The sequence below is a fragment of the Hemibagrus wyckioides genome, linkage group LG25 (genome assembly GCF_019097595.1).
Source record: "Hemibagrus wyckioides isolate EC202008001 linkage group LG25, SWU_Hwy_1.0, whole genome shotgun sequence".
NCBI classification, from domain to species: Eukaryota; Metazoa; Chordata; class Actinopteri; order Siluriformes; family Bagridae; genus Hemibagrus; species Hemibagrus wyckioides.
The window spans coordinates 10,635,273-10,652,616 of NC_080734.1; the positions used below are offsets into that span (position 1 = coordinate 10,635,273).

Consider the following 17,344-nt stretch of genomic DNA (forward strand, 5'->3'; position numbering starts at 1 on the left):
ATCTAATCTGAATCTCATCGCCTCTATTATTTGAAATGTTGCTAATAAAAGAAACAGATGATGGAAGAGCAACTATCTAAAAAAAAAACAAAAAAAACAACACTTTTTGGGGGGTGTAAATGATTTGTGGTTTAAAAAAATAGAGAGGGGGAGGAGTGAGAGACAGAGACAGAGAGAGAGAGTGAGAGACAGACAGAGAGAGAGAGACAAAGACAGAGAAAGAGAGAGACAGAGAGAGAGAGAGAGAGAGAGAGGCAGACAGATACAGTGAGAGAGAGACAAAGACAGACAGACAGACAGAGAAAGAGAGAGAGATAGACAAAGACGGAGAGAAAGAGAAACAGAGAGAAAGAGAGACAACTGCAGTACATGGATAGCATCCAAATGTTCAAACACCAAGCATACTAATCACAGTCAGGAAGGTACAGATGAACTTGGGTTTAATCAAGATTAAATATAATTCTCAAGGAAAGTCATCCCTGATCTCATCCATGACAAATCAATGCAAAATAATAATAAAAAAAAAAGAACAAAGAAAAAAACCCTCTCCAGTTACTTCATGTATTCACGGTATGAAATTTACATTGATTTTTCACTTTGCAAATGGGAGAAAATGTACAATATGATATTCACCACATTTCCATCTTTCTTCACAAAAGTCCTCAGTCCAAGATCAAGCCTTCGGTTACATTCCACTTTTACAAAAGCCTGACTTAGCATTATTAACACATGGAAATAAAAAAGACACAGGGGAATAAAATTAGGAACACACATCTGTACACATTTTACTGTTAACTGTAAGGATGGTGTTGGGCTGCTGCTGCTGCTTGGGTGGGGTGGGGGGGGGTCAGTCTCTCATCATCACTGCTCTGGACAGCACTGTGCACATGGTCATTATACAATCATTATATAAATATACTCACAAATTTGTGGGATGAACCATTTAGGTGAAAAAAAAAAAAAAATTATTCCATATTCTAACTGAACTGGTGATTGACGTTTTAGAGTGTTACTATGTTCAATGAAATGTTGTGATGATCAAGTGACAGCTCAGGATCGAGCACATAATCGGAGGAGTTCACAGCAATGCTCACTGTCGATGCTTTTCATACCGCCAGTCACAGTAATAAGACGAAACACACGTGACGGTTAGTTCGTAATAAAGGTAATGAAGTGTCCATGTAACGTATAAGACCATGAGTTTACTCTGCGTTTTCGATTTTGTGGCTTTGTATAACTAACGTGCTTTAAAATGTAACAGCGACAGACCAAAACAAAAAACAAAAAGAGTGAACAGTTATGCCACCATAGAAAAAAAAGTTACCTGCAGAACCCAAAATCCTGAACAAAAAAAAAAAAAAAAAAACCCCCACACAATATCATGACGGTGACTTGTTCAGTCGAGAGACGAGAATCTCACTGAGAAGCAGAAGAGTGGACAGTTTCAGAGAGAAGTTATATGTAATATGACCGACATCAAGGACCCTAATCTACAAGGCAGATTAATAAATATTTATTAAATGCTTTACACACAGTCCAACCACTTTAGCAAAACGATTCTTTTTCTTTTTCCGAGATATATACCAGTTTAATCCTGATATTCATCATTCCCCACTCGTCTCAGTAGAAAAGTCATGTATTTACTGGTTTATTCATTTAGTCCTGGCCGCCTCTGCTTGCACGTGTGGCTGGATTAAACCTGTACTGGATGTTGATTTGTGAAGCATTATTACTATTACAGATGTGTAGACAGCTGGCAGGTATTCCAGTGCTCACCTAAAAGAGGAAGTGCTGCTTTTCTACAACCACCTGGACCAGTGTTTTAAGAAAGCCAGATTGCTTTTTTTTCCACTAAAAGGAGCTGCTGCCTCATTTATACTGCTGGTGATGATCATGGTGATGATGTTAAACCTTACTAAAGTATCAATTAAGAAGGATTACGAATCAAAATGGGAATGATTAAGAAGAGCAACCAATAAAAAGTGAGGTGTGATTTCTAGTCTTGAAGTATTCTTTGAAACAAACTGTTATGGTACTACTTAGCGACATGCCTGCTTATATAATATGCTGTTAATATGTCCAACACTCACCAGGAAGAACTCCTCTTGGATAATATACTGCAAGAGAATTTATTACATAGCTATTATCAAGGAATTGCACTAATAACTAATTATCAAATATCAAAAGGATCTATATTTTGTCCTGGAGTTGAACTTGCTCAAGACTTCTTAATGAACTTCTTAATCATCTTCATCATCATCATCATCAGTGAATGTTATTTACATTTTCGATAATGTAGCACAAGAATACTCAGAAGTATGCGCCAATACATAAAAAGAATTTAATGAGACAGACTTTTTCTCTGATAAGATGAGGGGTTGCTTCTGAAAAATACTACACAGTAATGAATATTCAAACAGCCTTTGGGACAATTTAATAAACAGGTTCCAGAAAGGATCCTGCTATAGAGCCGGAAATCACGCCCATTTTCACCGAAATAAAGTACTGGAAATAAAAGCACTTGGTCCGAGCAAAAAAAGCAGAAAAGCAGCATTAATTAATTCCCACGCAAGACTGCACTACTTTAAAACCATACTCCCTAGACTCTTTATCTGAACATATCAAGTAAATGGGTCAATTTGAATGAACACATACAGCTCTCTTAGTGGCCAAAGCACCTCTTTGGATGACATTAGAACATGGAGGCTGAAGAGAAATCACACTGTGAACAGAAGACAATACTATCAACAAGCACAGAATCCTAGAGCACGCCTTTCAGAGTGCAAAACAGAGGTGCCACGGATACATCAGAGGCCAACCCTCCTAAACTCCAACAGAACGAGACGCGCCCCATACACACATGCACACTCACGCATGCGTGTGCACGAGCACACACACACACACACACATACACACACACACACACACACACTTTCTCTCTTGCTCCAAGTCTTGATCCCAGGCTTATCTGGTGTAGTAGACTCTGTAATAGACACTCTTTGACCTCCAGAGGGAGTACGAGTTGTCAAATTTGAGTAGATAGATGCCACGGCCGGGGTACTGGTGACTCCCTGCGTACACCTCCTCATGGCAGTCCCGCCGGTAAACCGGCACGATCTCATCCACCTGAGGTTTCCCTGCCTCCTTCTTGGCCTTTTCCTCTTCACTCTGAGGCTCTAAACAGAGAGAGAGAAACCAGGCTGGTTAGCATTTCTTATTTTATCAGTCATGTTAATTTTATTTAGAAGATGGGATTCTGTACAGTCTACATCAGTGAGGAGTTAAATCTAAAACTATCTACATTTCTCAACAGATCGTCTCTACAAGAACCGAAACAGTGACTGGGAACATCAAACATTCTAATATTTTTGTAAAATATAATCCAGGTGTAATTATCTTACATAAATTATGTATGCATAAATGAAAACACCACCACCACATGCAGTGTGGATATGAAATCAGTTCTGCCCCCTCACCATCCTCATCCTCATCTTCATCGCTGGACTCACTGACGTGCACGCTGACCGAGGCGTTGGTGGAGTCAGTCCATTCAAAGAAGACACCAAACCCAATGTCATAATGGTCTGTGGCAAATTCCCAGAAGAGATAGGAGCCTTCCTCGTGAGTGGGGACCCTGACTGTGACCACTTCCCCTCGTCCCACTGTGATCACGGAGTCCACGTCCTGGCGAATCTTCTCCTTAAAGTCTTTGATCTGCGGCCGTGTCCACATAGAGGGGGCTGCTATCACTGGGGGAGAGTCTGGAAGGGTAGGATGAGAAAGTGTTGGTACTTTTTAAAAGAAACAAAAGGGATATTTGTTGTCTTTAAAAGGGGAAAATAAATGAAAGTGGAGGACAGAATCCACTTCAGGTAGTATTATACAGAAGACAATAAATGTGTGTAAAATGTGAGTGAATTTAAAAGCAAAATCATTCCTATGGTTCAGGTCTTCTCTCTGAGCACTCCTACCTGTTGGGCCGTTCTCAGTGACCTCCTCTGCAGGCTCCAGCTCTTGCTCTCGATCTATGCTGTCAATGGACGATTCCGCCTGGCCGTTCACTGTGGGAGTCTCCTCACCGATAGGGGACGCTGACGTCTCGCTGGCTTCTAACTTGGAGAGTACTATAGCGTCCTCCTGCTGCTTTTGAAGGGCTGCCTAAAGAAAACAGAATAAAAGGCAGTTGTTAAAGGTCCAGACATAAATTATGCCAACCTTCTCTGCAATGAGCCGAATTTTTATTCCAGCCAAACAGGTGGTACCAACTGAGGCCCCTGATTGGCTAGAATTACAACAGTGGCTCTTTGTATACCTTCTGAGACAAATAAATTAACTATTTTTTCCTACAAATGTTATTAAAGCAGTTGATCATTACATGATCATTTAGGTCCGTTAAATGTAATAGAATATGATGGAGTATGATGGACACTCTTCAGCTGCAATCAGCACACAAGGAAATGATTTCTGTGGTATGAGAGGATTAAAACTCTTGAGATGCGTTGGTCATGTTTCAATAACACCAGTCAGTCATTGATTCTATTTCTAGTATTCCATCTGGAGTTCTGTTCCTTTTAGACTTAAATATCTCTAGAAATAATCTCAGTAAGGTATCGAACCTGCTGCTGAGCCAGCTGCACCTGGTAGAGTTGCTGCATGTACTGCTGGTAGTGCTGTTCCTGCAGCTGCCGGATGAGAATGAGCTGCTGTTCGGGACTGTCCGGGTACTGCTGCGCCGCATACTGCTGAAACTGTACGGCTGTCTGCGCATTTAACGCAGCCATGATCTGCTGCCTGCAAGTGCCAGAAGACATGAAATAGTGAGTGTGGATTTAAGACATGCCAAAATATACAAGCCTTCCTTAGGAAACAGTCCTGCAGTCTGAGACTAATACACTATTCTTACTTGTGATATTTCAGCATACACCAATCAGGCATAACATTATGAGCACTGAGAGGTGAAGTGAATAACACTGATTATCTCCTCATCATGGCACCTGTTAGTGGGTGGGATATATTAGGCAGCAAGTGAACATCTTGTCCTCAAACTTGATGTGATAGAAGCAGGAAAAATGGGCAAGTGAAAGGATTTATGATGCTAACATCTTGGTGCCAGAGTCCATACCTTGATGGGTCAGGGCTGTTTTGCAGCAAAAGTGGGACCAACACAATATCAGGCAGGTGATCATAATGTTATGCCTGATTGGTGTACATTCTTAGTAGCAAAACATCACGCCACTTTTCTTCTCTGATTCAAGGACACAGAGAGCTGATTCTCCGGACTCTGACAAGCAGACATTGTTAATGTTCTAAAATCTTTTATAAATCCTGCCCTAGATACTTGCACATTACTCTTATTATAGTAATTATAGTTATTATTTTTATTTACAGGAACAGGACATGCATGTATGACAATGATGACAGAAACAACAATAAAATAACTATATGTTTATATAACTATACTATATATGTTTATATAAAAAAAAAGATTTCAATTCATGCCTTTTCCATTAGTGAATAAAAATAAGAAATGTCACAGAGGCTCACTGTCACAACCTGGATAGTCTCAGACTTATACATCATCCATATGAACCGCTGTCTGAATGTCTGATGCATATGGCACACGAAATTAGAAACAATGTCAATGTTGTCATTCTGAAAACAAACCTGTTGTGACGCTCTACTTCACATGCGGAAGAAGAAAGCCGTCGTGTGAGGAAGCAGACTTTGACAATGAGCGTTGATGAGGGCGAGTTAAATGCTGGATTTTGCAAATGTGTGCTTCATGTTCACAGATTCACTAATTTGCACAAACTTTCTGAAATGATTTTGTAGAGATATCATCTTTTTCATTTCACCCCTAAACTTCACACTTGAACAAAGTGAACTGTGACTGGATTTTTCGCATGTCAGTCCCTCTTTGGCAGTCCTTGGCTAATAAAAGCTGTCCGAAGCAGTCCGAAGGTCTGGCTACGTGAGACCACAACGTAGAAACCTTCATCATCTTCACACAGAGAACTAAATCAACAGTATGGTCAGAACAAATTGCTTTTGAGGATATAGATGCTTAAACATGACTGGATAAACAGCTTAAAGTAAACTTCTGTATTGAATCAATGTAGCCGTGATCGTATTTGCAACTGTTTTAAATTTCCTCCTTATAAACTAGTGCATCAGTAATGCTGTTCGAATAGAACTCGTATCGGAGGACACTCCACGTCATTAAAACCTTTGTTCATTGTGTTCAGTGGAGCTGTGCTATTACACATACACACACACACACACACACTTCTCTGAAGGAGCTGCCTCTTAGAAACACAGCAGTGATGGTATAACATGATTATCTAACACATATAAAAGAAGAAGCAGAAGGGCTATCAGTCGAGTGTCCACAACTCCGCACACTTACTTCTGCTGCTCCACACGGAGTCTCTCCTCCTCAGCCTGCCTCCTCTGTTCCTCTTCTCTCCTCAGTCTCTCCTCCTCCTCCTTCCGACGTCGTTCCTCCTCCTGTAACTGACGCTCCCGTTCCTCTTCCTCTCGACGCCGCTGCTCCTCTTCCTCCCTCCTGGCAAACACAGATACGAGAGACAAAAGACAAGACGACGTGTTACATTTCTGTATATATGAAAATGCAATATACCTCCCAAGCCCAAGCCTACTGAATTATTGTAATAGTTTACTTTGTTGTTGTATACTACAGCATTCTTTGAGTAAACAACTATAGCCAGCTTTAGTGCTCAGTAAAATCCTGTTTTAAGTGCCTTGCGACACACAAGTTATTAATAAATGTGGCAGGAAAAAAACAAAGATAGCAGGAAGCACAACAGGAAGCCTCCATTGGCAGTGTGAACACTTTTGCTGGACTGAGAAAGGAAACACATATGTGGCTAGCAAAAAAACTTCTCTTAATTAATCCAATGTATTTGCAGGAACAGGACAAGGTTTTGTAGGGTCAAAAACGTATAAACAATAGGCATCATGTGGCTGAATGGTTATTCAATTAAATGTTTGGTCCAAAAAAATGAGCAGAACTTAAAACTGCAATCAGACGGAGAGCAGACGAGAGATGGTGAAATATCACAACACATTTTACACAAACATTCACGGTGGTGATAAAAATAACAGATGATAATGGAAAGCAATAAAGTTAACTGTACTGTCAAAGTAACACGAAGAAGAAGAAGAAATTATTGAGGCAGAAGTCATAGTCGCTCCTACACACACAGTACTTACGGGTTTGTTTACAGTCCAAAGAGCACGAGTGCTTCTAGTCTCGTAACATGAATGAACAAACAGCGAAGCTACTATAGCAGCAATCAGCAACTACTTCCTGGAATGACACCCAAGCATGCGCCTCACCTTTTCCTCTCCTGCTCCTCTTTTTCAATCTTGTGAGATGCGACGAAAGGTGCAAATAAAGTACAGCATTTATTTAACATCTTGACAAATTCCACCATGGCCTCCTCTTTCCCCAGGTTCCCCAACGCTGCCCACTCTTTCCTGAAAAACACACACAGTACAATACAAGGCATGAGTAACTGTGGCACGATTATAAGCAAAAATTGAAAATAATTAAATAATAGATGAAAATGATCACAAACATCCGGGTGTGATTTGTATAATACTTCGAGCTGATTTAATCATTGAATATTGAGATTCAATACACATAGTCCGCTTAGGTATCTGCTGATATCCTCACACACTACATCAAGATTTAAAAAAGTGCAAGAGAATGTACAACAAACATCAAAAAGAAAAAAAATAGAACAATATAGGATTATTATAATATAATATAAATTAAAATAAAAGATAATATATAATATAAATTAAAATAAAGGATAATATATAAATTAAAATAAAGGATAATATATAATTATAAGATGAATATATATACTTTATATATACTTATATATATATATATATATATATATATATAAATAATTTACTTTTTCACTCAGTACTTGAGAATCATTTGCGTCACTTATTCCCACGTGGCCTTCACATTACATTTATTGCTCAAGGCTGGATCTTTAGTCACCGTCACTACACCGAGGACACACAGCTTCCACTAGCTGATCCTTTAACTGCTCTGTTTTTCTGTCTTGCTAGTTCTGGATGGAGCCGTGTGTTTGTCCCCTCTCAACCAATCAGCATTTGCTTGACCTACAAGTTAGCAGATCTGCACAACCCTGACTTTTGGACTAAAGCTATGCTAAGGCTGGATACTCTGAGATTTTGTGTTCACATTAACACAGGTTTGTTTGCTAAAACAATATTGATGTCCTTTCATGAGATCACATTGCTATGACATTCAGTGACTCATTTTTTAATTACATTATCATTATTATAAGTGTATTATTATACATATATTGTATTATTATTATATTACCAGACTTGCCCTAAGAGCAGAAATACCACTGGAGTATGTGCTCACTCAAAAATATAATAAATATATCCTAATAAAACTCAAAAAAAGAACCTGAAATGAATTGAAAGGGTGTTTTACAAAATACTTCCTTGAAGCACCACCCATTTCCCCTTTACTGTTATAAACAATGAGTAGTCAACCGTGTTAATAATGTTAACGGTGATGATAATTACAAAGTAATTTAAAAGACATGTTTTATTTATACCAGCTCCCTCCTGCTCCAGTCACTGCAGCTACTGAAAAGCTTTGAGAAGGATCAACACTGAAAATGTGAAGCTCACCTGCGGTCGTTTCCCAGCACATCGAAGAAACCCACTTCAGGGGAGGCGTCTGGATTGTAGGGCCCCTGAGACACCTGCTTATGGAGAGCCACCAGACGCAGCTTCTCCTCGTATGTTGGGTGGAAGGCCTTCCCATCTTTTTCTGAGGAAAGAGCATGTCTTGAAATGAAACTGAATTTATGTTTGTGTTATTTGTTCTTAGACTTAGACAGTATTGCAGTTATGTACTTATCACATAAGCTACTGAATCACTGGTCATTGCTTAATAAATGAAAGACCGATTAGAAACATGTAAAAGCATCCTATTAATGAGCCGAAATCTGATTGATGGCATCTTCAAGACAATGAGCGAGACACTGGATCTTGCACAGAGTTAAGACAGTGCGTAGTCTTGCTCTCTTTTGTACAGAGAATTGAATAGAAAGAGCTGATGGTTACACACACACACAGCTAAATGTGAATCTGTTTATAACAGATAATGAGATTATTAAGAGTAAAAGCGCTTGAGTGCAATGCCTCGTCTGTTACAGCCTGGTGGTTTGATTCTTCCATCAGCTCACGCTCTCTAGTGCTCCAACAGCGCTCTTCCCCACTCCTGAGACCTCATGCATTAAACTCTGTATACACACCAACAGCATAAGCGCTTCAAATCAATGCCATGCACAACATCTTTTATAAACCGCAGCCAGTCTAAGCTTCAGGTCCAAGTTATCAGAAATGGTTGATCACACAGCTGTCATATTACTGCAAAAACTTGCAGAACCAGTGAGTACAAGGAAGTTTAGCTTTTTGGAATGTACATGAAGGCTTCAGTAAGGAAACTCAAACAGAGGAAAAAAAATTCTAACAAACTAGACAGAGTGTATGAAGGAGTATCTGTTAACCATTTAACGTCTCAGGACACAGTGTACATCCTCGTCTTTTCTCTGTAGCTACTGATTAATATACTCAGGAGGAAATAAAATCACAAGGTGTGCTTTTATAGAACAACTTTAGGATGGTTGCAACAACAGCACTTCCTCACAGCTACTAGCCTAATGACTATTTATTAATGAATGACACGTTGCGCTTTCTGGTCATTTCACTCTTACATACAAGGAAATGTTTCATTAGAACAGCTAGAAACGATCATTTCCTCAGTAGCGTTTCTTTTTTTCCCCCTTGTTTCTCTTGAAACGTGCTTGAAAATGTTTGTCAAAATGCATGACATACAACCTACTGACTGTTTAAAAGGAAAAAATGATTACCTTATGAAAGCGCAGTTGCTATAGTAACCATTATGTATTGTATGTAGCTACGGTTACAGAAAATGAATCAACATCACATCTGAACATCAGTGTGTCTGATGGCACTTATTAAGTTTGCACATATCAAAGTCAATGAAAAGAACCGTTATCAAGAAGGACAGTGGGATGACCGAGAGGTCAGGCTAAAAAGTTTGCCAGATACCCCACAGCTGTAATTAGCTGCTTGTGCATTGAGCCTGTGTGTTTTCTCCAAACGATCTCTGCAATGCTGGCTCCAATTCAGAGCTAGCTAGTGAGCCAAAAACATTGCACCGCCCTTAAAAACACCCTATAATACACACCACTTGACATTACAGGAAAGGGGTTCAGATGGTTGTTCATTAAATACCAACCACATTTGATCTTGCCGTCATGCCCCTTTGCTTCTGTAACATTTACAACAATCAATCATACACTACATATGCTTGTGAACACCTGATCATGACATCTATTTAACATCCCAACCTATTCCGGATGTAGTCCTGCTTTGCTGTTAGAATGAACTCCACTCTTCTGGAAAGGCTTTGTGCTCTTTCAGCCACAAGAGTATTAATCAATGAAGGGTAAGTAAGTTAAGTAGTCTTTTTATTTGTCACATATACATTACTCCATAGTGAAATACTTTCTTCACATATCCCATCTTTGGAAGCCAGGTTCAAAGCACAGGGTCAGCCATGATGCAGCACCCCTGGAGCAGGGAAGGTTGAGGGTCTTACTCAAGCGTTATAAGGTGGCAGCTTGGCGGTGCTGGGGCTTGAACCCTCGGTCTTCAACCCGGAACCTAAACCACTTGAGTGAGGGTGAGGAGGTCTGGGGTGCAGTCCATGTTTCAGTTCATCCTAAAGTTGTTCAGTAGGGTTGAGGTCAGGGCTCTGTGCAGGACACTCGAGTTGCTCCTTCATGAAGATAACTATGTGTACAGTTGCACAGTCATGCTGGAACATGTTCGAGTCTCTTAGAATGGAAATGTAATGTTACAGCATTCTGAGGTATCCTATACAATTAGTGTGTTTCCAACACCGTGGCGACGGATTGGGGGAAAACACACATACGTGTGAAGGGAGTGTAGAATGCCCTTCTCCTACAGTAAGGAGTCAAAACAAACAAATAAACAACAACAAAAATGATATATCTTGTTGCTGGTTGGGAAAACAATGTAAAAAATTGCAATAAAATTTGCAAGCTTTTGGCAGCATTTCAATTAGTGTGTTTACATGCACTGAAGTGAACTGATAACAGCGTACTTGTGTTATCAGATTACTCTGAGGGAATATGATAGCTTAGTGGTTAAGGTGTTGGACTAGTGATCAGAAGGTACGAATCCCAGGTCCAACAAGCTGCTACTTAATGCTTAGTTGTAGGAGATGAGATAAATTGTAAGTTGTTCATCTGCCAGATGACTTTATCGTTACGGTTTCTTAGTGAAAACACACACTGGATTCTTATTTCACACTTTTACTACTTCATGTTGTTTGGTTAACCCAATTAACTACTGAAATAATTAGCTTCTCAAATGACTGGTAATTATTTATTTGGGACAGAACACTGCCAATTTACATCCAAAGAGACTTAAGGTGAATTTTTCCTCTAGTTCTTGGTGTATGAGAGCATGTTTATGTCAGAGAGCAATGATAACACAGCAAGGTGTATTCACAGCCACATGTCACTACTGAGACTCATGAGGGTCATGTCACTACTGAGACTCATGAGGGTCATGTCACTTGAGTGTGTAGATTTTGATGCCTTGTGTTCAGTTCATTGCTTTGCCACTAGAGTCGCCAAAGACTAGTCAAAGTGTAAGAATGTGACATTTCCACGTCAACCTTTTAGCTTTTTTCCCCTCTTTATCCTGTTTTGAAATAAATAACCCATGATCTGTGTGTGGAAACTGTGTGAATTCAGTGTTTCTCCAGGAGGCCAGTGGATCTGATTCTCCTCTGAATTGGACATGTAGTGTCTCCCTGCTCATCACATCTCACTCCTTAACTGATGATTAGATTTTAACGCGTTTAATAAAAAAACAGACTGGATTACAATGAGCCTGCAAAGTAACCCGATCACTGAGACATGACATGTCGCACCAGACTAACCAGCTCCTCAGTGCTAGCTGTTTGTAGGGCGGACCTCAGTCAGCTGTCCACGGTTCACATGAACATACAGTAACATTTACAGACAGGTCATTAGTCTCTGACATGACAACTGACCTGAATGACCTGGAAAACTGCAAATAAATAAATAAATAAATAAATAAATAAATATGTACGCGGCTAATAAAAACGGTGACTAGCCTCACCACAAGAAGCCCAGCTAGCTAGCATGCTAATTGACTCCGCTAAATAACACGGCCTTAAATGTTTAAAGTTGCTTAGTTTGAGAACCAAACTGACCGCAGGTATAAAATAACCAGATGTTTAGAAGTGTACCTTTAAAGAATCTGAGAGCCAGGCCGTAGAGCTCCACTAAAGGAAAGCCCCATATCCTCTCCACGGAATTCTCGGCATTTTGCTCCCCGTCGTCCCGGCCATCGGCGCTCGGCTCCACGTCGCTGTGCTCGTCCGTGTGCGGCCCGGGAGCGTCCGCGTGATCCGCCTCTCCCTCCGAATCCGGGCTGAGGGTCAAGCCGTCGATGGAAACTTCGAGACGGCTCGCATTTCCACCGTTGAGGTCGCCGCTCTGAACCTCAGTCGCCATCGTGCAGAAACGTCAGCTGGTCCGGCCACGTACTTACTTCCGCTTTAGCGCTGCCGGATTTCTGCTTCTTCTTCAGAGAGGCAAAGAATAGCAGGAGCGCGGACAGCGCCATCTACTGACCCTCACCTCTACATGCAGAAATTTACCTCCATCTACTGACCCTCACCTCTACCTGCAGAAATTTATCTCCATCTACTGACCCTCACCTCTACCTGCAGAAATTTATCTCCATCTACTGACCCTCACCTCTACCTGCAGAAATTTATCTCCATCTACTGACCCTCACCTCTACCTGCAGAAATTTATCTCCATCTTCTGACCCTCACCTCCACCTGCAGAAACTTATCTCCATCTTCTGACCCTCACCTCCACCTGCAGAAACTTATCTCCATCTTCTGACCCTCACCTCCACCTGCAGAAATTTATCTCCATCTTCTGACCCTCACCTCTACCTGCAGAAATTTATCTCCATCTTCTGACCCTCACCTCCACCTGCAGAAACTTATCTCCATCTTCTGACCCTCACCTCTACCTGCAGAAATTTATCTCCATCTTCTGACCCTCACCTCCACCTGCAGAAATCTATCTCCATCTACTGACCCTCACCTCCACCTGCTGAAATTGATCTCCATCTACTGACCCTCACCTCTACCTGCAGAAATTTATCTCCATCTACTGACCCTCACCTCCACCTGCTGAAATTGATCTCCATCTACCGCCATCTACTGACACTGACCTCCACCTACAATTTACTCACCAAAGCCTTTTAATCAACATCTACCTCCACCTACCCTCTCTTACCACCATCACCCATCTACCTCCAACTATGACCAATTAAGCCAGCTACCTCCCATCTACCTCCACCTACCCCCTCCTGCCACCATCACCCATCTACCGCTAGCTATGACCAATTAAGCCATTTACCTCCACCTACCTACTCTTACCACCATCACCCATTTACCTCCAACTATGACCAATTAAGCCATCTACCTTCACCTACCATCATTAACACAGCAAAGCCTTTGACGCAACAAAGTACTAGTACCAAAACGTAGTGTGGTCTATAGATAGATAGATAGATAGATAGATAGATAGATAGATAGATAGATAGATAGATAGATAGATAGATAGATAGATAGATAGATAGATAGATAGATAGATACAACACACACAAAAATATAAAATGTAAAAATACACAGATCAGGCATAACATTATGACCGCCTGCCTAATATTGTGTTGGTCCCCCTTTTGTTGCCAAAACACAGCACATTATCCTGCTGAAAAAGTGACACACACGCACCCAGTTATCCACGTGATGAAAAAGAAAACATGATTCATCAGACCAGGCCACCTTCTTCCTCAGTGGTCCAGTTCTGATGCTCATGTGCCCATTGTTGGTACTTTTGGTGATGCACAGGGGTCAGCATGAGCACCCTGACTGGTCTGCAGCTATGCAACCCCATACACAACAAACTGTGATGCACTGTGTATTCTGACACCTTTCTATCAGAACCAGCAGTAACTTCACCAATTTGAGTAACAGTAGCTCATCTGTTTGATTGGATTACACGGGCCAGCCTTCGCTCCCCTCGTGCATCAGTGAGCCTTGGCCACCCATGAGCCTGTCACCGGTTTACCACTGTTTCTTCCTTGGACCACTTTTGACAGAAACTGACCACTGCAGACCGGGGACACTCCAAAAGAGCTGCAGTTTTAGAGATGCTCTGATCCACTTGTCTAGCCATCACTCAAATCCTTAAACTTGCCCATTTTTTCTGCTTCTAACACAAAATGTTTACTTTCTGCCTGATATATTCCACCCACTAACAGGTGCCATGATGAGGAGATAATGAGTGTTATTCACTTCACCTGTCAGTGGTTATAATGTTATGCCTGATCGGTATGAATACACACACACACACACACACACACACACACATATATATATATATATATATATATATATATATATGTATATATATATAGTATATGCTGAGGTAGTCTGTACTGTTGCACATTATATAATACAAAATTTCCATGCTATGCTTAAGGGTTCACAAAGGATAAGAATGATGAGAATCCGTAGTGCACAGTCAGGGGTCTGTTAAAGTGTTTTTCCACCAATTTCCACCACTGAAGAGAGTCTTTTTTTCCTAAAGTAGGTTTCATTATGTTGAGCATTATTAACAGGCAACTAAACAATCAGTTTAACAATCAACAATCATACAAATTATCTTTTTGGTGCAGTGTTAGGGTGGAGATTTCCAACCACGTAGACCTAGTCCTGCACAGTTCAGTGTTTTCTCTACACTCACTTCACTCCAGGACTGGGGATGAAGACATGTGCATTAGGGTAGGTCAGAGAAAATCTAATCAGTCCAGGTATTTCAAAGTTAAATAAAAAAGTGGTCAAAACAGCTGTTGGCCCGTACGGGGATCGAACCCGCGACCTTGGCGTTATTAGCACCACGCTCTAACCAACTGAGCTAACCGGCCTGCGAGAGATACCACAACGACCACCTTTATAGTCGTAGTGGTAGTGGTAGTGGTAGTGAACTTAATGAAAAGGAAAATAAAATATTTGATACTACACCGAAACTAAAATAGTAATAAATATTGCATACTAGGAAGTCATAGATACAAGAGGTTTTTGTCCGTTACACACTGCATGTAAATAGATATATGAATTACATGTAGTCTGCTTGACGAATACAACAAATATAAAGGCTACACTGCATTTGCTGGAAATATATTCCATATATTATCTAAGCATTTGATCTGCATTAGGTGTTCATGTGTGAAAGCAATCAAACCATGACAATGTGCATTCATTTATATACCACGCGCAGAGACTGCAAGAGCATCAGCCAATCACTGATGAGATTCATTCATAAATAATGCCATGAGTCATAAGTAACGAGCCCAGACCACGCCCCTTATCATCAACTTCATTAAAATAAAAAAATTGGTTTAGTAAATAGGTTTTAAAGTTAGGAGCTGGAATCTCTAATATCACACAGGATGAAGTCCATGTTTGTGAATATAGCCCCAGGAAATTAAAAAGCAATTCTTCTTCTTCTTCTGTTTCTTCTTCTTCTTCTTCTTCTTCTTCTTCTTCTTCTTCTTCTTCTTCTTCTTATTATTATTATTATATAGTTCTCAAATAGGTGAGTATGTCTGGGGCTACGGATGTGATTAGAATAACGAGAGATGGCAGCAATGAGACAGGAAAGGCTTCTCAGAACTCTTATACACTCATGCCCCTCCATATGAAATGACAGAGGGGAAATAACCCTGGGCCTGGGCATGTGTTTCTTTTAAAATCGTAGATAATGGTCTCCTAGTGAGGAGTAAGAGGAATAAATTTGGGACAGGGCAACGCTAATAAAGACTTTTAATAATGATAAAAATCTATTAAGTTAATAAAAAGTGAATACAGTTACAAGGAAATTACATTTGACTGATGCTGTTAACTTCTATCTGGTCACGTTTTAGGGAGTTGACAGCATCTGACTCATTTTGAGAGCTTTTGTAAGTGTGTGTGAGGTGAACACATGAAGAAGAGCTGATATATTAGTGAACTAATATTTATCTCTGCAAACAGCAATTTTCTCTAATTTGTATTTATTAAATCAGTCTGCAGCATGATTTTTTTTTTTTTTTTTTTTTACAATTTGCAACATACTCCAATAAATTGCTAGAAGCACCTTTATTTATACCAATAACATTTTCTGCAACTGTACGCCTTGTCATATCTCTCATCTCAGATCCATGACGATCAATTCTCTGACCTGCTGAGGAAGAAAATAGGTGCACCAGCTGTAGATGAGCTTCATGTTGCTTATTGCTCACAAAGCTCAGCAAAGCTGTTGGTTCTGATCCCAGTATCACATCCTAAAATAATACCTCTTTATTGATATATGACTCTCTGTTTGTCCATTTGTCCATTTACCTCTACATATATGTATATATTGTATCTTTCTATAGATTATAGAGTTTACACATATATATTATTTATTTATATATTATTTTATTTTAATATATACTATATATTATACTGTTATACTTTATATTTTTAATTTTAATTTTATATTTGTATATTATATTTACTATTTATATTATATATACATATTTATATTTATATTTATATACATATATATCTAGATATATACACATATATTTGTATATGCATATCCGATAACTATTGGTTTTTCACAATTATTTTGTCTTTAATTTCTACATTTAATTTTCCCTATTTTTCTCTATATATTTTTAACTATATCCCTTTATTTTTCATGTCTACACACTTTAATTTTTACTCTTTTCTTTCTTCAAATGTAGGACAGTCGTAAAAAGCATTTCTCTACATGTCGTACTGTGTATGATTTCGGATGTAATGAATAAAATTTGAATTGGAATTTATTGGTAATTTGGACGCATTCCACGTCGACCCCAAACCACTATCTTACTCATTCTGTAACCGGACAAGTAACAAGCATTTTCAATACCTATAACAAAAACACACCACACTACACTGCTGCAGGAAGAAGATCTTATTGGAAAAAAAGTATTTATACAGTTGAAGCTCATATTAATTATGAAATAAAGTGACAGTAGACTTCAATAAATATTAAAAAACTTTATGTACAAATACAGA

General features: G+C 39.6%; 1 protein-coding gene and 1 non-coding gene across 3 annotated transcripts; both read right to left on the reverse strand.

Annotated features, from left to right (window-relative positions):
• Positions 1–423: 423 nt before the first annotated feature.
• On the reverse strand, positions 424–12,739 carry acbd3 (acyl-Coenzyme A binding domain containing 3). Of its 2 annotated transcripts, none has more exons than XM_058379194.1 (8): positions 12,419–12,739; positions 8,710–8,851; positions 7,360–7,500; positions 6,407–6,565; positions 4,638–4,791; positions 3,972–4,158; positions 3,477–3,761; positions 424–3,176 (listed from the first exon to the last, which is right to left on the reverse strand). In XM_058379194.1, the coding sequence occupies exons 1-8, from the start codon at positions 12,684–12,686 to the stop codon at positions 2,965–2,967; spliced, it is 1,548 nt and encodes a 515-aa protein (XP_058235177.1). In that variant the 5' UTR covers positions 12,687–12,739; the 3' UTR covers positions 424–2,964. The 2 variants fall into 2 exon arrangements, with proteins under 2 accessions (XP_058235177.1, XP_058235175.1); XM_058379192.1 differs by having other exon boundaries at positions 4,617–4,791; positions 12,419–12,738.
• A 2,370-nt stretch (positions 12,740–15,109) lies between these two features.
• On the reverse strand, positions 15,110–15,183 carry trnai-aau (transfer RNA isoleucine (anticodon AAU)). Its single transcript has one exon. It is a non-coding gene; the product is annotated as a tRNA-Ile (tRNA).
• Between the last annotated feature and the right edge of the window lie 2,161 nt (positions 15,184–17,344).